Below are 27861 nucleotides of genomic sequence, written 5' to 3' on the forward strand. Positions count from 1 at the left end.
TTTTCATACTGAATGTAAAACAGAGTAAGACAAAGTGATGAAGTGTGGTTGGATGGGTTTAGTTTCTGGGGAGGAGAAGAGGTGATAACAGTGGTGAAAAGATGCAGTAATGAACAAGAGACCAGAATTGGTGAATTCTCAGCAAGGAGTTGGTTGCAATATGGAGGACAACATGAGACCATAGATTTGAAGGCAAAGTTGAAAATGATAAAGTAAAAGCTAAAGTTAAAATTGTGTACCAGAACAGATCACGTTGACGTCCTCTTTATGTTCACAGTCATGATCTCCCATTGCTGACAATTGGCAGTCCCACAGGAATAGTTCACTCCCCTTACACTGAACCTCGTCCATCCAAATTGTGCCGTTTGCTTGGTCCAATAGCGTCTTTCCCACAGCCCAGACCGGCTCGCCGCAGTTTAATTGTCTACAAACAACAGCGGCATCATGCCTGTCCCAGGAATCATCACAAACCGTTCCCCATGTCCCACTGAAAAATATTTCAACTCTTCCCGAACAGTTGTTCGATCCCGCAGCCAGCCGCAGCTCTGCAGAGAAAAACAAAGATTTCGTAAGAAACCAGAAGGTACCTCAACTTGAAATTAGGCACTTACTTTATTTGCCCTGCTCCAAATTCCAAACCACGAAGTTACTTTGACAGCACCATTATTAAAGATCCTGGGTCTCTCACTGATCGGGGTACTCTGCTCGTCGATGTCAAAAGCAAATGTGTACTCCTTTCCCGATCATTGTGTAGCGTGATATAAAATTAAACTAGTTGACCAGCGTGCACAGCGGAAGATAATTGCCCACTCTTGGTTATATTAAGTGACAACATTTATAGATTGTATTTGTTTTATTATTAATCAAGAATTGGATCCTTAAAAATAATTACCAAAATCTTCCAAAACTTGTTCCATGTTACTTTTCCTCCTGTCCATATCATTGTGCACTTTCCCAGGATTTAGTTCTGAAAGTGAATGATCGATTACTTTTTAGTCAGCGCTTTCAACGAGAGCATTTGAAAGCTAACGTGTGAGGCATAGAGGAGATATGAAAATAGATGACGGAGAACGTGGTCAAAGCTGCAGCCTATAAGGTGTGTGTTAAAAAGGGGAAATAGATGTAGAGAAAGAGAGAGATTATAGAAGCGAAGTATAGAGCTTGAAATAGAGACAACCGAAGGCATTTTCATAAATAGTGGAGCTGTTGAACTGAACCATGAAAATTGGGTCAGAATTAACGCGAGGCAAATATATCAGAGAGTTGTGGGACTGGAGATGTTCACGGATAAAGGGATAGATGTAGATAATTGTAAAGAAGGATGAGAATTTATTTCAAAGTCCTGAAACGGCCATCTAGAACGACAATTACAGGGTACTCTGCCGCCTGAAGTTGTGCTCCGAGGAACTCACCATCCTGCCTTGGAAGTATATCGCCCTTCACCGACGCTGCGTCCGATTCCTGGAATTCTCTTCATATAAGCACTTTGGATATTACTACACTACTGTACATGGAATATGACCTTTCAAGAAGCTGACTCACTACCACCTCCTCTCGGGCAATTAGGGGTGGGCAATACCGGCGTAGCCAGTAATGCCAGACACTCAGCGCATGTAGGCCATCGAGGACAGTTGTGATGGGATTCAGGGCTTATTAGACTTAAACACACACTGCAGAACTGTGGGTGATCTCACATTTATGAGTGATAGAAATGTTTAAACATTAGCGGAATATTTCAAGACAAACGGACTCAATTAACAGTTCTCACCTGAACAAATAACTCCGACATCTTCCTGGTGATTACAATTATGTTCGCCCCATGGTGAAGATAGACATTGCCACAGGACTGTGTCGTGCGAACGACAGCTCACATCATCGAGCCAGATCTGTCCAGAACCGCTTCCAAATGTAAGATCACGATCCACAGCTTGGGCAGAGCCACATCCGAGCTGTTGACAAACAACTTCCGCTTCCTTTATTCCAAAGGAATCGAAACAAACACTCCCCCAGGTTCCATTGTAGAAAATTTCGACTCTGCCCTGACAGGGATTCGCTCCATCCTGCAGCCTCAGAGCCCTGTGCTCTGTAGAACAAAGCCCAGATTAATCTTCTGTTCGTTTCCAGCCCATCCTCAAACAATGAGCATAAAACAACATCAAGCGGATCTGTAACTAAATTACTTTGATGATTTTCCTTTTCGCAGAACACTCGGTTGACAATTATTTCAAAAGAATTTCATATGGAATGTGCCAGACTCATGCTACGTAGTGTTGGCGTGTGCTTAGGTTGACAGATTTTTCACTGTCGAAAAGAGCAATAGGCTAAAAGTGTCAAATTCAATTATTACCAAGTCTAATAATGAATCATCCTGACTCTAGGTTTATTAAAGGTATCGTTGGCAGTGCTGAATTTTGAAAGTAATCTCACCTGAGCAGATAACTCCAGCATCCTCTTTATGGTTGCAGTCGTTCTCACTCCGCCGGTCTGCCAGACATTCCCACAGGAGAGAATCATTCGCTCCACACTTCACATTGTCTAACCAAATAGGCCCCAAGCTTGGACCAAACCAACCGGAAATCGTTGCATTTAAAGCGTGTCCACAATTCAGCTGGTTACAGACAACTTGGGCATCTGCTAAATCCCAGGAGTCATCACACACAGTTCCCCAGGTTCCATTGAAATAAAGCTCCACCCTTCCAGCACAGCGACTTCCACCATCCACCAATCTTATCTGAATATGATCTGCAGGTCAGGAATAATTAAATCAAACAGTTTCTGCTCCTGGGAACGGTACCTGCATGATTTACAATTCTCAAAATATATTCCCAAACTCGTAACATGGCGTCGGTACCTCCATCGGCTGGACCACGAATCTGTGATGCAGAGTGATGCCGTCAGTGTGACTTTAATTCCCATATAGACTGAGATTAACATGATTCTGGATTAGTGGTTCTGGTAGAGCACAGCAGTTCAGGCAGCATCCGAGGAGTAGTAAACATGAGATTAAACGGCAGCTGCCGCCAAGGCGCGGTGGGGAAAGACCACCGTGTAACATCGGCCTGCCTAAAGAAGAACAGGGGGCCCATGCGGACGTTTTTTGGGCTCTGCTGATGCCTCAGCCAAATATATGTGCATAAGATTGAGAAATGCTCAGAACTGTAGATAACAATGATAAATTCTGATCTGTGTATGTAAATGTTGACATATGTATGGTATGACCAAATGTCCAGACCATCAAATCATTTTATGAATAAAGTATATTTTTGAAATAAAAAAACATGAGATTAACATGAACACTCTCTCAACATCTGCCCCGCCTAAGGTGTGGCTAGGGTGGTACGGTGGCACAGCGCCAGAGACCCGGGTTCAATTCCTGACTCAGGCGACCGACTGTGTGGAGTTTGCACATTCTCCCCGAATCTGCGTGGGTTTCCTCCGGGTGCTCCGGTTTCCTCCCACAGTCCAAAGATGTGCAGGTCAGGTGAATTGGCCATGCTAAAGTGCCCATAGTGTTAGGTAAAGGGGTAAATGTATGGGAATGGGTGGGTTACGCTTCGGCGGGTCAGTGTGGACTTGTTGGGCCGAAGGGCCTGTTTCCATACTGTAAGTAATTTAATCTAATGTTGACATATGTATGGCATGACAAAATGTACAGACCATCAAATCATTTTATGAATAAAGTATATTTTTGAAATAAAAAACATGAGATTAACATGAACACTCTCTCAACATCTGCCCCGCCTAAGGTGTGGTGACCTTCAGGTCAAACCGCCAAAGTCCAGCTTTATTTTAATAATCTTAACTATAAAATTGTTCTGTTTATTTTTCTCCCGACGATTTGTTTGTTATAGTTCTGCCAAACAATTTCGACATTTTTCTCCATTATTAGTTCTTTTGTCACGTTGATTGTGAAATCTATTTGCATGATACTGTTATTTGCAGCATCTTCCATTGTAAACAGCATAGTTCGAGGGGTCATTGGGCAGGAAATAACGTGGCAATAAAGACTGAATATATAAATCGTGACTAAGATTCTATAAATTCATTTTTGATTTTTTGTATTTGCTTTTTTTTTGGTTTTAATCTAATGGTGCGAGAAAGGTTATGGTAATTGAAAGTACAGCCATTCAAGAGGCAAATCCTATAAAGTTAGATTTAATTCAGTTTATCTTTAGGAATTTAACTCTTTGATTTCATAGTAACCCGTCAAACCACTGGGATTGAAAGGGGTCAATCATCAGGTAAAACGCAAGAAAAATATTTTTACAATCCCAGGTGATGGCAATATATTTTAATTGTTCCCCAGAGACAGGTGTCAATGTTAATAGATTCGCTCCAGCAACAACATGTTGAGTTAAGGTCTCTTCTATTTGAATTATAGGGAGAGGCTTAATAGGCTAAGGCTTTACTACTTGGTGCATTGCAGGTTGAACGGTGGTCTTTCAGAGGTTGATAGAATCATGAGGGCCATGGATAAAGTGAATAGCCAACATCATTTTCCTAGGATGGGGTGTCCAAAACTACATAATATAGTTTTAAGGTGAGACGGGGAAGGTTTGAAAAGGGCCGAAAGGGGTAATGTTTTGATGCAGAGGGTACTAAGTGTATGGAATGCGTTGCTTGAGGAAGAGGTGGAGGCTAGTAAAATGAAGACATTTAAAAGGCATCTGGATGTGTATGGAAAGAGAGATATGGGCCAAATGCTGGCAAATGGAACTCTGTCAGATTGAGATGTCTGTTCAGCGCACACGAGGTGGATTGAAGGGTCTGTTTGAGTTGTATGACTTTGTTAATCTGGTTTTGTTGTTTGATTTGAGTGTTTAGTTTTTTCTTTGGCCAACTCACACGGAGTTTGTTTTTTCTCCAAAATCTAACAAAGGCAAAAAATCTTGTCCTTAAGCCTTAGGTTCAACATTTTGCTTAATCAATTTTTGGGTACTTATATCTATGTATTGTTCAACAGGATTGACTCCTATGGATTCACGGAGGGCATCCATAATGATAAAACAGTAACAAGGCAATGCATTCATCTGAAACACTGCATTATTCCTGACAAATTCCCTTAAATCGGAGCTTTAAGGATTTATGTGATACTAATAATGCTCCTTTAGATTGTGGATAATAAACTGGCTATGCGAATTATTTTATTCCTAAATGATTCATTATTTTCTTGAATATTTATGACAGACAGATTGAGTTTTGATCTGATTGAATTTATTTTAGTAATCAACATGTATAAAAATGCATAAACCTTTCTATTACCGATTTTGATATATTACTTCCCAAAGGCACTTCTTCAGGAATTCTGGTTGAAATATCCATAATCCACAATCTGTTATGATCCTTCCAATTAATTGCTTAAAGACGTGTCCAGTGAGAAAAAAAAATCTGAGAAGTGGTTCAACCAAACCTGATTATCCAGGGGAGTAATGGAAAGTATAAAAGTGAAAAAAAAATGCCATGGCAAAAATTAGTGGGAAATCAGGGAATTGTGAATGTTTTAAAAGTCAACTGAAGATGACTAATAAATAATAACAGGGAGAAAATAAACTATGAGGACAAACTAGTAACTGCCATAAAAATAGACTATAAGAGCTTCTTTAAATGTGTTAAAAGGAAAAGAGAGGCCATAATTAAGATTAGCTTCTTAAAGAATGAGGCAAAGTAAATAATAACAGGTGCCAAGAATTGGCAGAGGGGTTGGACAAATACTTTATAGCAAATTTCATGTTAGAGGACACAAGTAACAATACAAAAAAATAATCAAGAGGCTAAAGTGAAAAGAAATAGAACACAATAATGATAATTAGATAACAAGTACTAGGAAAAATGATCGCGCTAAAGTCTTATAAAGCTCTGTGCCAGATGGGTTGAACCTGAGGGTTTAAAAAGGAAGTGGCTACAGAGACAGTAGATAAATGTCTTCTTTCAATAAACCTTACAAACTGAAAAGGTCTTAGAGAATTGGGAGCTGCCCACAAGATTCTTAGTCAAAAAGTGAGGGGGATTTAAACAGAGCAGGTAACTATCAGCCAGTTAGTTTAACACCTGTCATTTTGAAAATGTTTGAGTTTACTGTGTTATGATTTAATAGCAAAGCATTAAGAAACATACACTGCTTCTATCAGAGTCACTTTGTCTGCATGAAGGGGAAATAATGCCTGAAAAGCATGAATGTATACTTTATGTTTGAAGAGATTAAAAAAGATAGAAGAGGAACATTAGATGTAATATATTTGGATGAACAAAAGGAATTTGATAAGGTGCCACACTTTAAGCTGCTTAATAAGGCACGGATGTATGGTTTTGGGGTAATAATTTGGCATGGATAATTTGAGGACAGAATTGGGATAGAATGCACATATTTTGTATGCCAAACTCTAACTAAAGGAGTGCTACAGTAATCAGTGCTGGAACAAGAATTATTTACAACATATTAGTAGCTTGGATGATAAAAATGAGTTGTCAAGTTTTCAAATGACACAAAAAGTGGTAGGAAGGCAAATAGTGAGGATGACAGAAGGAGTCTAACTGTTAGGACAGATTAAGTGAGTGAGCAAAAAAACTTGGCACACTTGTTCATGCTGTACAAGGCAATAATCAGACTACATTTGAGATAGTGTGAACAGTTTGTTCACCTTAAATGAAATATCTACTTGAATTAGAAGCAAACCGGTGAAAGTTCACTATGTTGGTCTTGGGATGGAAGGATTTTCATATCAGGAGGGGTTGACTTGACTTGGTTTGTCCTGATAGGAATTCAGAAGAATGACGAGAACTTATTAAAATATAAAACATAAAAAAAAACAGAATCTTTTGGAAGAGCTCAGCAGGTCTGGTAACATATGTGGAGAGGAACATTCAGTTTGAGTGACCCTTCTTCAGAACTGGTATTGAACTTATTTAAACATAGCATTCTTAAGAGGTTTGGAAGGGTGAATGCTGAGAGATTATTTTCTCTTGTGAGAGAGTCCAGAAGTAAACAGCATAATTTTAGTGCAATTGAGACCCACTTAAGGGAGGAATGGAAAGGAATTTCATCTCTCACAGTAATCTTTCTATAAATTTCTTTACCATAGATGGAATTGGAGGCGGGTTTGTGAAGGATATATAATGCAGGGATAGAAAAGGTTCATCCCACACTTTCAACTGCAGTATACACTGAAGATGTTTTTGACACAATTCATTTTTACCCCTAGATTGGCATTACTTAATGTTGAATTGAACCTATTGTATTTAACACATTGGGCTCTTATTGCTGCTGGATCAATTTCTTAAGTTGTGGTCATTTGCTTCCATACCCTCAGAGCACAAAATGTAATGACATGAGAATTTCCTTATCTAAAATTCAACAGTTTTCTGTTCATTATAGACACTGCTGTAGTTGGCCAAGGGGTTGGTAGATTATACATAGGTGACTAAATGTTTCCTTCTCCAACTGACCATTAGCAATATAGTTAAAATATTGGTTTACATGGAGTGTAATTTTAATTGTCAAAGCAGAATCGATGAAGCCCAGTCATGGCCGCTGCTGGCATCATTTCTTTTTCTTCAAGTAAACTTAATTGATGGTTGGACCAAAACACTAAATATTTTCTGAATAAGTTTGTTTGGATATATAGCTGTGCAAATTCTTTTCAACTAACACCTTCTTTGGCTTCCGTATTCGTACAAAATGACATTTCGACTTTGTTAACTCACTTCTGCGAACGTAATGAAATGGTCAAGTTAAGCTCAACTAAATGCCACGAAATGAAAAAATACTATCCCGGACTGCTTACATTATTTTTTTATGCAATACCATGCACAATTTGACTTAGATAATTAAAGTCCTTACCAGCGCAAACCACACCCACGTCATCAGCAACAGGCAACTCTTGCATTTGTGTAAAACTGCAATTCCACAGGAAGGGTTCACTTCCACTGCATCTGGCATTATTGATCAAGGCTGGACCTGTACCTTTCCCAAACTTCGAGTGGTTGTAAATGTTAATTGCAGAGCCACAATTCAGTTGTCTGCAAACCACAGCTGCATCCTTGAAATTCCACTGAGTGTCAGTCACTCTCCCCCAAGTGCCACGATAATAAACCTCCACTCGGCCATCACAAATGGTCTCCCCATTGGCCAGTCGCATCTGCCAATCTTCACCTGTACAAATACAATTTGATAATCCGCGTTCATTAGCATTTTAGCGTTAAAATGTGAACAGCAATTATAAAAGTTGTTATTCTGCGGCTTACCATTATGCAATTAATGCAAAGGGCATGCATTACAAATACAGTTTGTAAAGCTTATCAGCAAGTTAGATAAGGAATTCAGGTTTTATGAAAAGCCTCAATCAGAACATTTTTGATCAGAAAGGCAACACATTTCCTCACTTGATCTGCATGTGACAAGCCCACAGCAATGTTTCCTCCGAAGCGCCCTTTTATATGGCCTTTCAAAGCATTCTGTTTGAGTGCGATCTGTGTGCGCCTTCCATGAATGAATAAAAATAAAAGTGCCATTTTGTTTTAGTATTTCAGAATAAGTCGACAGCGTTGGACAGACAAGAGTTTGCTTTTGTGAAGGTTACAATTTGACCATTTCTTGATCCCACAGCAGATTGTATGCTGTTCCTACAGCCACAGATGAGGGACGGAGGTGCAATATGTTGCCTCAGGAATGATGATGAAATGGCAATATGTTTCCAAGTCATGGCGGCCTGTGAGCTGAAGGGTGCCTTGGAAGGGGTGACATTACTCTATGCTTTCTGTCTTTGCTCTAACAGGTAGTAGATTTCTTGGGAATGAAATGTGGTGGCATGGAGATTTGGTGAGTTGCGATAGTGTATCTTTGAACTACCAGGTCCATCCTAATGCCAAAATGAATACAGAATTCTGGAGAAACTCAACTGTTCTGGTAGCATGTAGTGCAAGAAGCAGAGTTAACATTTTGAGTGTGACATTTATTCAGAACTCTGTCCTTAAGTTGTGCATATCTGTCAGACCTGCTGCGATCCTCTTGTGCCAAATAAATGATCGAATTACACAAAAGACTTGGAAGTCAATATTGAGGCTGAGGTACTCACATTGGTGGAGAAAGTGAGGACTGCAGATGCTTCCTGATGAAGGGCTTATGGACGACATGTCGATTCTCCCGCTTCTCGGATGCTGTGCTTTTCCAGCACCACACTCTCGTACTCACATTAGTACCAAATTATACCTCTCATTTGGAACAGAATTTCCAACAGATTTTGGGGTTTTAGCTTCTTAACTTAAGGACAAAGTTCTGGATAAATATCATACTCAAAATGTTAACTCTGCTTCTTGCACTACATGCTACCATAACAGTTGAGTTTCTCCAGAATTCTACTTTTTGTCATTTACATAAATGATTTGGATGCAAGCATAAGAGGTACAGTTAGTAAGTTTGCAGATGACACCAAAATTTGAGGTGTAGTGGATAGCGAAGAGGGTTACCTCAGATTACAACAGGATCTTGACCAGGTGGGCCAATGGGCTAAGAAGTGGCAGATGGAGTTTAATTCAGATAAATGCGAAGTGCTGCATTTGGGAAAGCAAATCTTAGCAGGACTTAAACACTTAATGGTGAGGTCCTAGGGAGTGTTACTGAACAAAGAGACCTTGGAGTGCAGGTTCATAGCTCCTTGAAAGTGGAGTCGCAGGTAGATAGGATAGTGAAGAAGGCATTTGGTATGCTTTCCTTTATTGGTCAGAGTACTGAGTAAAGGAGTTGGGAGGTCATGTTGTGGCTGAACAGGACATTGGTTAGGCCACTGTTGGAATATTGCATGCAATTCTGGTCTCTGAAAGATGTTGTGAAACGTGAAAGGGTTCAGAAAAGATTTACAAGGATGTTGTCAGGGTTGGAGGATTTGAGCTATAAGGAGAGGCTGGACACACTGGGGCTGTTTTCCTTGGAGCATTGGAGGCTGAGGGGTGACCTTATAGACGTTTACAAAATTATGAGGGGCATGGATAGGATAAATAGACAAAGTCTTTTCCCTTGGTGGGGGAGTCCAGAACTAGAGGGCATAGGTATAGGGTGAGCGGGGAAAGATATAAAAGGGACCTAAGGGACAACATTTTCACACAGAGGGTGGTACGTGTATGGAATGAGCTGCCAGAGGAAGTGGTGGAGACTGGTACAACTGCAACATTTAAGAGGCTTTTGCCAAAACGTCGATTTTCCTACTCCTTGGATCATACCTAAACTGCTGTGCTTTTCCAGCACCACTCAAATCTAGAATTTGGTTTCCACCATCTGCAGTCCTTGTTTTTACCAATATGAATAGGAAGGGTTTGGAGGTATATGGACCAGGTGCTGGCAGGTGGGACTAGATAGGGTTGGGATATTTGGTCAGCATGGACAGGTTGGACCAAAGGGTCTGTTTCCATGCTGTACATCTCTATGACCCTATGACTCTAAATCTGCCAGGATCTAGGGATAGAAAGCAAAGATAATGTTTAGAGTTCACTGACCCTACTTCAGACCTCGACTCGAAACATTAAGTCTGTTTCTCTCTCCACAGGTACTGTCAAATTTGCTGAGTTCCTCCAGGAATTTCTGTTCTTGTTTACAGTTTTCAGCATCTTGTGGTTATTTTTAGTGCTGCGCATATTTCTCATCGGAAGTGTAAAATCTGATTAATTTCAATCTCCCCTGACAAAGGAGATACATTGAAGCTGGGAAGTAAATAACTTTGGTATCCTACTCTCTGAAACCCCTCATTCTGCTGCATCCCACGTCTCTGAAATTATCACAATCCAAATTTGTGGAATTATTACAAATCAGAAGAATTCGGACTTTCGCACTGAAAACGGACTGTGATATACAATGCGCTCAAGAAATCTTACATTAAACTAGATACAGCTAGATAATAACGAATACGTGAAGCTGAATGAAACATCTACCAGAACAGATGATCCCAGCATCATTGCTGTGTGAGCACTTTTGTTGTCCGGAGGATGAAACCGTGCAGTCACGCAAGTGCATTTCATTGCCGATACATTCGTAGATATAATTCCATATCGGCCCAGTTCCCTCTCCAAAGTATGCATGTTCTGGTGCTGCTATTGCGGCTCCACAACCGAGTTGATTGCAGACAACAGCTGCATCCTGTAAATCCCAGTCGGCATCGCAGACTGTGCCCCAGGTGTCACCCAGCAATATCTCCAGTCGTCCTGAGCAGGTATCATTACCACCAACTAATCGTGGTCCCCTTTGACCTTGGTGCAGAAACAATATGCATTATCCAGCTGTTTTCATATTTCTAATGAAAATTTGTCTCTAATGTACCATCTCTCCAGTGCATGCAGAAGCGATTGTCTGAGCAAGGAAACCTCGATATTTCAGTAAAGGTTGAGTGAGCAGCATCACAATTTTGTGAGACAAAGAAGCTTTGACAACAGCAAAATGTCGCTGTAACAAAGGATAGCTGAATGGAAAGGAGCTGTGGAGATACAACAGGTAGGTCACATATTGAGAGTCAAGGTAAAACTCAGCATTAGGGATGACACCAATGTCCTGTGAACGAAAGGAAGCCAGGCAGAAGTAATCATCTGAAGGAAAACATGGGTTGAAGTGGCTCTCGTATTGGCTTCTGAGCTTTGTTTCCCAACCTTTTCATTGTCTGCTGCTATATTGAGACAAGATTCTTTGGCTCAGTTGGAACCGCAAAGGAATGTTCTCCTTGAAAACGGCAATTAAATCAATTTGATAGCAAACAATGAAAGGAATGCCCCAGCGTCACTTCGAATCCTCATGTTGAAACACGAACAGCAATCTGAGCAAAATGTTGAAATCAACCATGTTTCTCACATCAGTGATGGAGGTATAAGCAGAAAAAAAAGAATGAAAACATGAAAATAGCACAAACTTTTAACTTCGTGTTCCACCCAATCTTGGAGTACGAAGGGACAAAACACTTACCAGAGCAAATGATACTGACGTCATGTCTATGTGTGCAATTCCTTTGATTGTTTGGTCTCATCGGGCAGTCCCAGAGAATGGTCTCATTCCCCTGGCATTCGTAGATATCCTGCCACACAGGACCACTGCCCTCTCCAAACTGAGCCGCTCTGAGCACTGCTATCACTTCTCCACATTTTAGGGAAGCACAAACCACATGAGCATCTTGTGAATCCCAATGTGAATCACACACTGTGCCCCAAGTATTCCCTTTCTGTATCTCCAATCTTCCAGAGCATCCATCCGTTCCATCAACCAATCTTGGCTGCCTGTGCTCTGTTATTTTAAACAGATGGGATAAAATCTTCAACATAATTGGCTTGAATCCACAACACAAAACAAGAATATTATTTCTAACAGAGATTAGCATTGTTCAAATGATGAAATGATAATTCATGATGAAATTTGATTGATCTTTCTTCACATTTTGTTTCTTCCAAATAGTTAGTAATATTTTGTTTTATAATTTTTAGTGGCCTACATGGTGCAGTTGAACACGTGCTTCTGAATCACTGACTTGTCATCACACCTGAGCTTTCATTAGTATTTTACCTTGTCATTTTACTTTTTAATCTTGGTGAGAAAAGAATAAAGTGGGGAACTGGTCCCATACTGTAAGTAATCTAATTTCATGGAAAGCACTGTGGTACAAAGTTGGATTTCAAATAGTTCGCACTGGTAATGCAAACTAAGAATTTAATTTTCGCGTTTTGAACCTTCAAGCTATCCTTTTGGCATTAAGTGTTTTCAAGTAATAAAATGTGATTTTAACAGTTAGTAAATAGCTTTTGTAAATCTTAATCCACTCCACAAATCTCAGTCATCAAAATGTCACATTTATTTTTTTGTGATTGACAATTATAAAATGTTGTACAAGTGCTCTTATCACATTAAACAGGTGGAAATTAATTTAACACAGTTGAGTATATTAACTGTTTGGTGGGTGAACAAAAAGGGAATGTGATGGCAGTGTGTCCTCTCCTATATGGACAGCAGCAACTGAACAATGGCTCTCCACAACTGCTACTGCTCACTAAAGGAAGATTAAAGGCAGCAAATGCATGAAACACCAACACTTGCAAGATCCTTTCAAAATCACAATCATTCTGACTTGAAAATATATGGCAGTTGGTAAAATTCTGTAAATCCATTCCTAACAGCACTATGTTTGTATCTGTGCACAGGGACCACCGGGGTTGAAGAGATAGCTGATCACCACTTTCCCACATGCAATTAAGGGCGGGCAGTAAATGTTGGTCTAGCTGATGTCTAAATCCTCTGATGGAATCAATCAAATAAATCCATGCCTTGAGTAATGCCATTTTTGAAGTACATAGCTACATTATTTTGATGAACAAGGTTATTTGGTATCCAAAAGAATGATGATCCATAATTCTTTTCATTTAAGAATGACCATATATATCTGCACCATGCAATGGCAAGAAAAGATGTGATTTCATGCATAACTAGTTAGTCACACCTGGAGTCGGTATTATGATACATACAGAAATTTTAATTTACTTCCCATACTTAATTTAAGCAAAGTTTCTACTTGGAGCAGTTTGAAGAATAGAAGAAATTATTTTATCTCAGTGTTGCCCAACCAATCAACCCCACTGCCATGTGGCAGAACATTTCAACTCCCCCTCCCACTGTGCCAAGGACATGCAGGTCCTGGGCTTCCTGCATCGCCATTCCCTCACTACCCAACGCCTGGAGGAAGAATGCCTCATCTTCTGTCTCAGGATCCTTCAACCCCATGGCATCATTGTGGACTTCACCAGCTTCCTCATTTCCCCTGCCCCCACTTTACCCCAGTTCCAACATTCCAGCTCAGCACTGTCCTCATTACCTGTCTCACTTATCAATCTTTCTTCCCCTCCACCACTCCACCCTCCTCTCCGACCTATCACTTTTACCCCCACCTCCATCTCCCTATTGCACTCTTAGCTACCTTCTCCCCAGCCTCACCGCCCTCCTGCCATTTATCTCTCCATGCCTGTGGCTCCCAGTTTCATTCTGGATGAAGGGTTTTTGCCATTCCTGCTCCTCAGATGCTGTCTGACCTGCTGTGCTTTTCCAGCACCACTCTAATCTTGACCCTTTATCTCAGTGTTATCTACTCAGTACAATTGGTTCAAGATGCAGAAAAACGCACACTTCTTATTTCTACTCTAACAGGAAGATTATTTAATAGTGAATATTATTTAAATGGAGTAAGACTCTATAAAGTTGCAGCACAGAGAGATTTAGGTGTCTTAGATTCAGTTAGTAATTCAGATTCAGTTGGTAATAGGGAAGGAAAATGGAATGGAATTCAAAATTACGGAGTATTTGTTAAAACTGCACAAGGCACTAGTCAGACCACAGCTGGAATACTGTGAATGATTTTTGTCTGTTTCTTATTGGTTGGAATTCAAGTTGTTTTCTATTTCCTCATTGGCACTTTTCCACTGATTGTGAAATATCCATCTGTATTAATGCAAGTATTCCAGCACTTGGCCCAGAGCCTGATATCCTAAGCTGTTTCAAGTCTTTACCTAAATTGTTCTTAAAGGTCTTAAGGGATCCAGCATCTCTCTCATTTCCAGATAATGAGTGACAGATATCTTCAACCCTTGGTATCAAAACACTTTCGTCAAATACCGTCTAATACTCCTGCTCCATCTCTTAAAACTATGCATCATAATTATTGACCCCTCCATTAAAAGGAAGTTTTTCCTATCTCCACTGTCTATGCCCCTCAGAAATTTGTATCAGATACCACTCAGCCTTCTGTGTTCTGAGGAAAATGGCCCCAGCCTATCTAATTTCTCTTTAAAGCTGAATCACTTCAGACCAGGCAACATCTTCGTGAAGCTATTCTGCACTTTCTCTCGTGCAGCCACACACTTCCTATCGTGTGATGACCAGAAGTGCACATTTCTCCATTGTGGCTTAACATTGTACAGAGATCATAATCTCCTTGTTCTTGTATTCAATGCCTTATCAAACATAGGTACGTATTCAATCTGCCTTCTTAACCATTTTTATCTTTTTGCCCTGTTGCTTTCAAGGATCATGAACTTGGATACCAAGATCCCTCAGATTCTCTGTATTTTGTAAGGTGCTACAATGCAATGTGTACTCCCTTGCCTTGACAATCCCTCAGGAATGTGTTACCTCATTCTTTTCAGGATTAAATTGCATTTGCAACTGCTCAGTCCATATTGTACCACCATCTAGATCAGTCTGTCACCCACGACTTTCTTCTTCATATTTATCAGATACTAATTTGTATTGCATTTGCAAAATTACTGATCATACCACCTGCATTCATGCCTAGGCCGTTCATGTCCACAGAACAGCCAGCACCGAATCTTATGGCACACCACTGGACAGAAGCTTCTAGGCTCAAAACATTGTTTGACCACCACACTTTCCAACCTGTCACTAAACCAATTTGCCAATGTTCACTGGGTCCTCTGGGCTCTTAGTTTTGTTGTCAGTCTGCCAGGTGAGACCTTCTCAAAAGCCTTACTGAAGTTAATGTACACTATATCAAGCCCACTACCAGCATCTTGACATGTTGTCACCTAATTAAAAATTCACACAATTTTGTGAGACATCTCCCTTTACAAAGCCATGCTGATTATCTTTGGATAATCTCTATCAATGCATGTGGAGATTATTTCTGTCCCTTATTAGTTTCATTGTTTATCCCAACCACTCTTCTTGAATAACAGCACTACAATACCTGTTCTCCAGTCATCCAGCATCCCTCCAGTGACGAGTGAGGATTTGAAAATTAGTTTCTGAGCCATTGAAATTTCCCTTGCCTTCCACAGCAGCTTGAGATGCAAATCATCTGGGCATGGGGATTTTTCCACTGTTGAGTCTGCTAAAACCATGAATGGTATTGCTAATCTCTCGATGCGAATTCATTCAAGCACATCAAAGTCCTTATCCCTGGTTTCTTGTCCTACATATTCCTTCTTGACAATGAATACAGTTGGAAAGTGCTCATTTAAAACTTCAGCAATGTCTTGTAGTTCTGCACACAGACTGTCACTTTGGTTCCTAATTGATCTTCCTCGTTCCTTGGTTATTCTCTTGTGCCTAATATATTTTACTCCTTTATGGCCCTGCACTTTATTTATGACCTTTTTGAAAGTCTCTGACTGCTTTGACATGGATTTTCCTGCAAGACCACTTTAGCCCAGTCCTGTCTTACCCCATTAAAATTGGCATTCTAACAATATAGAAACTTTATTTCCAGAGTATCTTTAAGCTTATCCAATATAACCTTAAATCTTACTGAATCACAGCCACATTCACGAAATCATCCCCCACTTGCATGGCTTAGTGCCGTTAAATTCAGTCCAGCAGTGCTCTTTCTCTTAATGGACTTCCTATGCTTTGGCTTAGTAAGTTCCCCTGGAAAATTTTTAAGAATTCTATCTCCTCTCAGCTTTTCACACTATGCATTTTCCAGTTAATATTAGGCAATTTGAAGTCTCCTAATATTGTTATCCGATTATTTTTTCACTTCACATTTGCCGATATGTCTGCCTTGCTACCCACCTCAAACTGGGTATTTATAGTGCACCCAGCAAAGTGACTGCTCCCAATTTCTTTTGGAGTTCTATCCATATGGCCTGATTCATAGAATCTTCCAGAATATCATCCTACTTGTGCAGTTCTTGACACATTGTTCTCTACTGTGATACCAACTTCTCTTCTACATACCTCATCATCTTCCCTAAAGTGACTGCAAGCTGGAATATTGAGCTTTCACTTTTATCCCTCCCTCAGTCATATCTCTATGATAGCAATTTTATCACATCCACTTGCATAATGAATACTGTCAATTCATCTGCGTTACTCACACGACTTAATGCATTAAAATAAATGCCATTCAAACTTGCCATGATCCCTCATGCATTAACTTGACTATATTTGCACTGTCTTCTTGACGGACTTGGTTCTTCATTATTTGTCTGTCCATGATCCCCTTCTGTCCCTCCAATCTGTATTCTATCCTCAGCTAAATTAGTTTAAATGCCCACCATCTTTACAGCCAAACACCCTTCCCTGTGAATATTTTCAGATCCGATGCAAACTGTCAGACTTATACTGCTCAAACTTTGCCCTGAAGTGAATTCAATTCAGATCCAGCAATCTACAGCACTCTCTCCTGTTCCAATTTTCAGCCACACATTTAGCTTTTCTATTTGCTTCTTCCTGTACTCGCTCGCACAGAAAGACTCTGATGAGAGGGAATTACTTCAGAGTAAGGCGTCGTCATTCCAAGACAGAGATGGATATAAATTTCTTTTCTTAGATGGTAAGATAATGAATCTGTTGGCTTCTTTACTGCAGAAAGCTGTCAACGTTATGTCATTCAGAATTTACAGGTTGGTATATTTTTATAAGGAAACAAAATATGTGATCGTGGGTAAAGGAAGGTAGTGGAATTGAGGATTATCAGATGGGATCCAGATACCCACTCATGTTCTGTAGCACTGTATTCGAATGCCACTCTAGCAGATGGTGCAATTTACAGTCAGTAAAATGCTGGAATTAAAATTCTAATGATGACCATTAAACAATTGTCATAGCAAGTCCATTTGAATCACTCACACCTTCAGAGAAAGAAACTGTCATCTGCACCTGCTCTGGTTTACACGTGTATCTCAAACTGATGGCAGTATTCCTACAAAGATTCAGTGGATACCAAAAATTAACCCTGCTTTTCTTTCCACAGATACTGCCAGGCCAGCTGAGCTTCTCCAGCAGTTTCATTTTTTGTGATTGACTCTTAACAGCTTTCTGAAATGAACTGGCAAGCCATTTAGTTCCAAAGGAATGAAGGAATAAATACTGACCAAGTCAATGATGCCACATCCCACGTGTTAACTAAAAAATGGATTTGTCATAGACTAATTGGATGCAGCAGTCTCGTTGAGACAAATGGTTAACTTATGTTCCTGTGTCTTACATTTTAATTATCACCCGCTAACGATAACAAGATTCATTCTCTGCAATTTGGACAGCCTGCTGTAGTTTGTGAGTAAATTAATACCACCTGTTCCTCAGCACCTTTTTCAAAGCTGAGGCAACATCTCATTTCCAACCAGAGACAGGCTTCCCTGTAATTTCTAATCCTGACCATAAAGTAGCAACTTCAAGAAGAGATTACTGAAGTAAGCACTGCTTATTGTATAGATCTTTGAAACAGATCAATCTTTGTAAGCCATATAAATATTGTGGCTACAAGGCCAGGTCAGCAGTATGGCACATAACTGACCTCTTGACTCTCCAGAATCTGTCAGTGAGTCAGAGACTTGAATCAGAGATGTGATGGAATACTCTCCTTGATGATCCAGGTCCAAAAACAAACACAGCCACCACCCAGAACAACCCAGAGCAAAACAGTTGGCTGATTTGTTATCAAATATATTCACTCTCTTCATCACTGATAATCAGTAGCAGCAAAGCATACCATTTACAAGAAGGATTACAGAAATTCACAAAGGTTGATTGGACAGCACTTTCCAACTCTCTGACCACCACCATCAAGGAGGACAGGGGCAGCGGATACATGAGAATACTGTCACCTGCAAGCTGATCTCCAAGCCACTCATTGTTCTGACTTGGAAATATTTTATCAGCCATTCAGTGCTACAGGGTGAAAATCCTGGAAGTTCAGATTTACCAACATTGTGGGTACTTCAACATCAAATGACAGCAGCTCACTACCACGTTCTCTCTGGCAACTGGGATGGGCAATAAATGCACACACTCCATGAGTTGTTTTAAAATTTAACTTCTAAGTCGATAGTCTACAAGGTGAGTTAAATAATTTTTCTATTGTTTAATAATTTTCATGATTGTACAATTTGTTCAGTGTTATGGCTTGCAATAATGCCAATGGCGTTTTATTATCAAAAATAATACAGCCAGAAATGTTACCTGAACAAACAACACCAGCTGCTTCTTTCTCTGCAGAGCAGTTTCTGTGAATCAAAGGTTTCACCTCACATTTCCAGGGGTCTTCCTCAGTGCCTTTGCAGTGAAGTTCAACGTTCAGCATCAGGGCATGACCAGCCCCAAACGGAGAATTTCCTGATGCAGATACAGCGTCACCACAGCTCAGGAATTTGCAGAAAGCATGAGCTTCATTCATATCCCACATTCGGCCACAGAGGACACGGGATGATCCAAAGCTAATGGCCTCAACTGTCCCAGCACAAGGGCTACCTCCATCCTTAAGCACAGCAATTTGTTTGTCTGTCAGGGAAGAACATTTGAGATTATTCACATTGGCTATCATGCACCAATTTAACAGAGGGCAATAAACCGCCTATTTAAAATCATCTGCATGACAGATATTATTGTCCTCCTTTCTATTTGAAAGCATACTATTGATAAAAGTCTACTGAGAAAGAAGTTAGCTCTATAGTTACAGAAAAATCATAAAAGCTAGTGGTTAATAGAAGCATGGCACAGAGTGCAATCCCACAATCTCTTTACATGCGGTGTATTAATGGACATCAGAAATCATTAGCAATTGTTATGATGAATACAAAGTATGTATGGCAGAATTGACAAAAATATATTTTAGAATTGTGGACAGTACACAAAGAAGGACAAAGTTTCAAAGTTAGTATAATGGAGAAGCCTAGAGGTTTCACACATGGACAGAATTTGTTTTTAGCTTATAAAAGCAACAGACTTATGCTGCAGTCACAACACTGATAGATCATGCTACAGTCAATTAGTGCTAAAAAAACCTCGGGATTTCTGGTCCATTAACATCATCACAATGTCATATCTCTCCCTGATTCCAGTAACATCTAGCTGGTAAAACAGAACTAATTATCTCCTTCATTTGTCTCAAGTATGTCTAGATGGGAGAAGAGGGATTAAACACAACTTTGCTGATATGAGACTACTTAAGCATATTTGAGAGTTTCCTGGCCAAACCACAGAGCTAATGGTGCCTCACTTCAGTTTTGAGCACTCATATGCAGTATCAATTATCCAAGAATCTGGCATTGCTGTTAGAATGTTCACTTTGGCATAACTTAATTTTCGACATCAATTTTTATGCAACATTTTTTCAAAAATGACAGCCTACCATGAAGGAAGGTAGATTGTACCATACTATTTCTAGATAATGTCACTCAGCCATGGTTGAACGTAGATTGGAATTGTTTAAATTTTTATAAGTATTTTGAACCAACCTGGTTGTACATGTTATTGTAAACCTTTGGGTTAGTTGGGAGATGAACCTTGACAGCATCGTCCAAAAGCAGGGACTCTACCAATGTGCCTGAAGAAGCAAGAATCATTTTGACCTTCCTTACATCTTATTTACTGATTGTGACAAGTGTATCAAAGTATCAGCAAATTATGTCTCATTTTATGACCAGTCATGTTTTTCCATTGGACAACGCAAGCTGGTCAAAGAGACATTTGGACAATTAGATTATACAGATAGAGTCATAGAGTCATGGAGATGTACAGCATGGAAACAGACCCTTCAGTCCAATCTGTCCATGCCGACCAGATATCCCAACCCAAATCTAGTCCCACCTGCCAGTACCGGTCCATATCCCTCCAAACCCTTCCTATTCATATACCCATCCAAATGCCTCTTAAATGTTGCAATTGTACCAGTCTCCACCACTTCCTCTGGCAGCTCATTCCATACATATATCACCCTCTGCGTGAAAAAGTTGCCCCTTAGGTCTCTTTTATATCTTTCCCCTCTCACCCTAAACCTATGCCCTCTTATTCTGGAGTCCCCAACGCAGGGAAAAGACTTTGCCTATTTACCCTATCCATGCTGCTAATAATTTTGTAAACCTCTCTAAGGTCACCCCTCAGCCTCCGACGTTCTGGGGATAACAGCCCCAGCCTGTTCAGCCTCTCCCTATAGCTCAAACCGTCCTACCCTGGCAACATCCTTGCAAATCTTTTCTGAACCCTTTCAAGTTTCACAACATTTTTCCGATAGGAAGGAGACCAGAATTGCACGCAATATTCCAACAGTGGCCTAACCAATGTCCTGTACAGCTGCAACATGACCTCCCAACTCTGAACTCAAAAATCTGACCAATAAAGAAAAGCATACCAAACTCCACCTTCACTATCCTATCTACCTGTGACTCCACTTTCAAGGAGCTATGAACCTGCACTCAGATTCTGGGTAATCCAAGATGGAGGATGGGAAAAATTTCTGGCTGTAAGAGCTGCTCCTTTTTTTGAGGTATTTTCGGTGCTGGAGGTGATTTCCTCAAATTCCAGGAGCAGCAATTACTGCTTTATATGCTGTTGCATTGTTTTTTTTTTACAGATATAGAAGACAACAAATATTTGCATTTCACTGTGCTCACAATAAGAGTAAACAAGTTTAGATGTGAACACAAGCTGATGAGTAGTCACCAGCTGGATTTTATTTTCTGCAACTATCATGTTTGGGTTTCTGAAACTGTGGGTTCTGAAAGATATTACCAGAGAAGCAGAGACAGAAATGGCAACAGACATCCAAGGACGAAACCATTGAAAACACAATTTGTTAGTGGGACACATACAACATTGCCAGGTTTGGAGCTCCGTGATGTCACATTAGGCATACACTCAAGAGTTTTTGGTCAAGCAATAAAACAATGTAAACTTTTAATGGCATAGTGCTGTTAAAGTTACAAAATATCTCACTTGCTTCACAGAAGCATTATAAAAGTAACAAAACATCTGGCCACATCACCAGATATTAATGTAGATAACCAGAATTAGGATTAAGGAGTGTTTGAAATGAGGAAAGTAGGATAAAGAGTTATAGCCAGTTAGAGAAGGAATTTTAATGTTCAGGACATAAGAAACTGTAGGCGTGCCCTTCAATGATAAAATTGTTGGTGCTCAGGTGATCAGAAACAAAGAAGTAATGATAGCTCATAAGATTTAAAGAGCTGTTGTATTAAGGTGATAGTCTACCTACCTCAGACCAGGACGTCCGGGTTCAAGTCCTACCCGCTTCAAAGATGTGTGATGATATCCCTGAGCAGGTTGGTTAATAAATATCTACCTTGCAGCACTTGAGGAATAGTTCACATGGGACAGTGTCAGTGTGGTACCTTGTGGTCAGGAATTAAGACCCACCTGCCCAGGCATGTTTTATAATATGTCAGAAACAGTGGCTTTAAAACAATGTAGGCCTGGAACTATTGCAGATATATTAGGAGGCTAGGGACAGGAGAGGTTTCAATGCAAGGATCAAGAGTTTAGAACCAAGGAATTGCTGAAATGGAAGCCAGAATATTTCAAGGACTATGGAGTTGGGATGGGAGGCATAGGAGCTGAGCAAACCACTGCTGGGCGACTTTACTGTGTTGAAAACGGATGGCCTTAAAGAGTGGGCACTTTGGTGCAATGTATGAAGCTGAAATGTCCAGTCTTTGGGCTTAGATAATTGTTGGGCAGAATTGGAGTTCTCACTACAAAGTGACTTTAGTGGCAAAGGTGGAAGACATTGTTTTAAACCTCTATCCATCCACCTCAGGGTATTGGATATATAATTCGATAACTTGAAAAAATTGGCGAGGTTGACACAAGTAAGGGAAACTGGGTGTCCTAGTATTAAATATGGTCGGGGAACGGGTTTGGGTGGAATACTCTATCGATGTGGTCTTTTGGGCCGAAGGGCCTGTTTCCATACTGTAGGGATTCTGAGAATCTATGAATTCTATGAATGAATAAATGTGGAAATGAATTTTCACCTTTACATATGTCACTTCGAAGGAAACACGTAGATTACATGTAAGCATTTACTAAAACAACCTGTCTCGTTTTATGTCCTTCTCAGAATTTTATTGTGTCCCCCCTTGTAGGTGTCTGCACAGCCGAAACTGAAAGCTGAATATATGACTACATTGGGGAACATAGTACATTTTCTTGGACATTTTACATGCAAACATGTACATGAGAAAGAAAGATATTCAATATTAATTGCCAGACACAGATACCTTTGCAAAAGAAGCCTACAATCGTCCCATTTTCACAGCTCTGCTGATCCGAAGCACTGAATGAGCATTCTGACAGTGATGACTCACTTCCACTGCAACGAATTTGCTCCAACAAAATAGGTCCCGATTCTTTTGAAATGGGTATAGGCACTGTTGTGTGATAGGCGTTGCAACCATTCTGTCTGCAGACGACTTCTCCAGCTGTTGAATCCCACAGACCACTACAGACGGAGCCCCACTGACCTCGGTAACGAACCTGAAGTAGCCCGATGCATGGCGCCTCCGGGCCCACCAATCTCGATTCGCTCAACTCTGTTAAACATTCAAGGAGAAACATTAATTATGTAAATAATCCAGGCTGATTTGACATCATCATCATCCTGAAATCCTTAGCTTTAAAACTTTTTGACAGTCAACTTGCATGCAGTTGGAACTTTCTTTTGCTATCTGTGTCGCTTTGATCCGTGTGTATAGCTCCGACAGTGGAGAAATTAGTTGATGAAGCTCTTTGATTGATGTTACTTATTAATTTTAACTCAGACTTTGAAACAATAGATTATATCTACAATTTTTCATGGTCAACTGAGATGGTATGAAATGTAAATTACACGAGACACTACCAGTGTTGCACACATGCATAGAATTCTATAAGCCTTCGAGTGTGGAAGCAAACCAGTCAGACCATCCAGCCTGCAGCGACCGTCCAAACAGCATCCTACACAAACCCATCGCCCAACAATCCTGGCCAATCGACCTAATCTGCACATGTTTAGACTGTGGATGGGAAACGGAGTGCCCGAACGAAACCCATGCAGACACGGGGAGATTATACAAACTCCACACAGACAGTCGCCTGAGGACGGAATCCAACCCGGGTCCCAGGCGCTTTAATAATCATTAAGACATTGTGCCGCCCAAACAGAGCAAAAGCAAAGTAAATCATTACTGCATAACCAAACAGAAAATAGTTCTAAATCACAGTACTTAAGATCTGCGAACATCTATCAGCATGCTAAATTCAATACTAATCAGCGGGAAATTCAAAATGATCAAAACTCAGTTCTTTGGATTTAAGTCGACTGCTACTGACACACAGAATACCATTCATTTGCACACGTATGCATTGATTCACAATTCACTGTTGCATTACTTATAGCATTGAAACTGTGCATCCTGAATGAACGAAAGAAAAAAACGCGAAATTGATATTTTGTGGTTTCTACCGGTCTCAGGTCAAGTCAAAGCTACTCTCGTTTAACACAAACGATGGAACCGACCATTGATAAAGGTCCGGTAACATTGGAAGTTATTCTATAAGGCGAGCAAATACGTTGTGAAAAGCGACGTTTTCAGAATTAGTTTCATTGTTGTACTGAAACTGGTAAAGGCACTATGCCGTAAGCACTGATGTATCGGCACTGTGTTCGAAGTTATTTCTTCTCTCAGGAGTTCGAGAGAAACCCTTGAGACAACTCGAATTTACAACATCTACAGGTAAGAGTATGTAAAAGTTGTAGGCAATGTTTAAGATGCAACAGAGATATTAAGTTCTTTGTAGGTCTTAACTTCCAAGGGAATCATGCAAGAGGTTTTCGGGTCAGTTGAGCGAGGAAATGCTGTCACGCTGTAGGACAAACAGCACAATAGCCGAAAGTAAGATTCTCAGAATTTCCATTTGTTTTCTATTGCTGCAAAACATTTTCTAGTGTCTTTAGGATCATTATTGAGTTTGAATATGACCTCATGGTTAAAACTCACAAGTGTTCGGATTCCAGCTGATGGTAATACTGGACAAGTAAAATCCTAGAGATTTTTTCTGGCTTCATCGATCATAAGTTTTGTTTCTGCAATTTATGTACCATGGTGGTCAGTCACTGAGCATATTGACAAGAAGCTGTCAATATACTTACCATTACACGAACATTAATGTTAGTCACATTAAAAAAATGGCGATTTTGCACAATGCAACAACTCATTGAAATGGTCTCATTACAAATATGAGGAATAACGATTCAACCTTTTTATCCTCAATAACATTCCAGATACTCAAACCTGAAGCATAAACTTGTTACAGTTCCTTCTTTAGTTGGTACAGTTAATTTCTTGCTGGCAAACTTCTGGATTCACTCAATGCTAACTTTAGTTGATATCTCTTTATAAGACTTGGAAATGAACCAACACACTTAACTTATTTCATAACACGGACTTCTTGAATTCTCCATCCAGAAGCTTCTGTCTCTGAACTTCTTTGTGAATTGAAAATATGCCCTCAAGAGGGCTTTACAACCAAAACTGATTTGCAGACTGCTAAGCTTACAATCCCTTTGCTGCCACACACCCGTTCTCTTTGACAGCAACTTGCACACTATGCCTGGAAGAATCCTCCATACTCACTGACTTATGAATGGTTCTGTCTTTTGAAAGGAAGTGCTTTCTATCTCTGCAAACAAAGTTCAAAACAATTCTCAGAATTCAAAAATGAAATGAAGTCCTTCCAGTCAATATCTACACAATATGGAAATATGGACCTAGCATCATCCTCTTCTTGTTTCTGTCCACTTTAGATTCCATGTTTTCAAGCAACAATTCTAATTTATTGGGAACATTGAACATGCAGCTCACTTATCAGTCTTCAAATTTGTACACACAAGATGTCTTTAACTTATTCTAGTTTTCCATTTCACTAAATATAGTGCAGTACCTAAAATATAATGGCAGGATAGGTTTCAGCAAATAGAAGAGCACTCTGTCAGGTTAGTAGATTTCTAACCATCAAACAAAGCCATTTTAAGACACTGTATTTTTATTAGCATTGTTAAATTATCAGAGCAGATCTCTAATCTTGAGTCTCAAGTATACTTCCAGGTAGTCATAGAGTAATACAGCATGGAAACAGATTCATCCAAGCCAACCAGACAAAGCAATCTGGCCTAGCCCCATTTGCCAGCATTTGGCCCATATCCTTCTTAACTCTTCCTATTCATATACCTATCCAAATGCCTTTTAAACATTGTTGTGGTTCTGTTCACCGAGCTGGGAATTAAACATTTCGTCCCCTGTCTAGGTGACATCCTCAGTGCTTGGGAGCCTCCTGTGAAGCGCTTCTGTGTTGTTTTCTCCGGCATTCATAGTGGTTTGTCTCTGCCGCTTCCGGTTGTCAGTTCCAGCTGTTCGCTGCAGTGGCTGGTATATTGGGGACAGGAGACGAAACGTCTGCAACACAAATTCCCAGCTCGGCGAACAGAACCACAACAATGAGCTCCCGAGCTACAAACCTTCTCACAAACTTTTAAACATTGTAATTGTATTCAACTCCACCACTTCTGACGGCCACTTGTTCCAGACACACACTACCCTCAGTGTGAAAATGTTACCTCTATTGCCCTTTTTAAATATTTCTGCTCTCACCTTAAACCTCTGTCCTGCAGTTTTGGATTCCCTGACCTAAGGAAAAAGACCTTAATTATTCATGCTATCCACGACCTTCATGATTTTATAAATCGCTATGAGACTCCAAGGAAAATAGTTCCAGCCCATTCAGCCTCTCCCTAAAGCTGAAACCCTCTAGTCCCAGTAACATCCTTGTAAATATTTCTGCACCCTCTCAGGTTTAACAGCATCCTTCCTGTGGAAGGGTGACAAGAATTGTACACAGTAGTTCAAAAGTGGCATCACCGATGTCCTGTACAGTCGCAACACGAAATCCCGTCTTCTACACTGAATGCTGCGACCAATGAAGGCAAGTATTCCAAATGCCTTCTTCATTATCTTATCTAAGTGTGACTCAATGTTTAAGGAACCATGCACCTGCACCTCTTTATCTCTTTGTTCAGCAACATTCCCCATAGTCCTAGCATTTATTTTGTAATTCCTGCCCTGGTTTGCCTTACCAAAATGCAACACCTGTTATTTATCCAAAGTAGACTCCATCTGCCACTCACTGGCCAATTGGGCCATCTGATCAAGGTTTCCTTGTACACCACCTATTTTGGTGCAATCTGCAAACATACCTCCTCTATTCACATCCAAATCATTTATATAAAGTATTTGTTCATAGAGCCGAGATGTGTGGCACTTATCTTCCTTGCAAGTCATGTTAAATCAGTGCAACAGATTACCTTATTATGGTATTTAACATTTTACAAAATATTGAACTCCAGTTGGATAAAATGTTTACCTTTGCCATTCACTGGTTCAACTGTAGCATTTTGAATGGAAGGTTGCACGGAGGAACCAATTGCAGAAACTGAAAAATAAAAAGATGGATTCTAAAAATCGAAGAACAGCGACTGTTTAGTAGTATTAACAAAACTGAACCTAAATAACCCCATATCCAACACATTTCTCTTTAACATTCTATTTTTATTGCATAATGCCTGAAAATATGTCCTGTTGGAAGATTAGAATCACAAAATCGGAGAATATTGAAACTCAGGATGTAATTCTGTCCAGAAAACTCAGATAATCTCTTCAGAAATTAAGTCCAGTTAGATCTTCTCCTCAGTTCTGTCCCAATTTTCCCTGAAAATTTGAAAATGATCACCAAGTAACCTTACATCATAAGTTAGCAGCAATAACATGAAGCAGAATAATGATTGAAATTCATCCTTGAAGTTCTATTTATTGTAGAACTCATCAGTCATGAAAATACACACGATTTCAGCAATGTTTCCATTAGAAAACATTGTCAGCAGAACACCACTTATCCCATCAGACCATGAGAAATAATAACCTCTGTGTTTCATTAACCATACCTGGAAATTTATTCAGAGATTCTATTTGTGAATAACTTCAACCTGGTTTCCAATTTTACTAATAGTCTACTTTACAGTCATTTTACACTGAAGGAAAACGTGCAAGTAGCCACTTTATTCCGGC

The 27861-nt window shown here is 40.0% G+C and overlaps 1 protein-coding gene across 1 annotated transcript in view; it reads right to left on the reverse strand.

Annotated features, from left to right (window-relative positions):
* Positions 1 to 459: 459 nt before the first annotated feature.
* Positions 460 to 27861, reverse strand: part of LOC140478630 (scavenger receptor cysteine-rich type 1 protein M130-like) — a gene marked incomplete at its 3' end in the record, with an annotated part of 34337 nt that continues 6935 nt past the window's right edge. The window contains exons 2-9 of the mRNA XM_072571848.1: positions 27161 to 27229; positions 23071 to 23295; positions 18929 to 19246; positions 10912 to 11232; positions 7838 to 8143; positions 2428 to 2742; positions 1769 to 2083; positions 460 to 545 (exon numbers count right to left, since the gene is read on the reverse strand). Of these exons, the coding sequence (XP_072427949.1) occupies positions 460 to 545; positions 1769 to 2083; positions 2428 to 2742; positions 7838 to 8143; positions 10912 to 11232; positions 18929 to 19246; positions 23071 to 23295; positions 27161 to 27229 (1955 nt within the window). The remainder of the gene's footprint in view (positions 546 to 1768; positions 2084 to 2427; positions 2743 to 7837; positions 8144 to 10911; positions 11233 to 18928; positions 19247 to 23070; positions 23296 to 27160; positions 27230 to 27861) is intronic.

Source organism: Chiloscyllium punctatum, chromosome 6 (genome assembly GCF_047496795.1).
Source record: "Chiloscyllium punctatum isolate Juve2018m chromosome 6, sChiPun1.3, whole genome shotgun sequence".
NCBI lineage: Eukaryota > Metazoa > Chordata > Chondrichthyes > Orectolobiformes > Hemiscylliidae > Chiloscyllium > Chiloscyllium punctatum.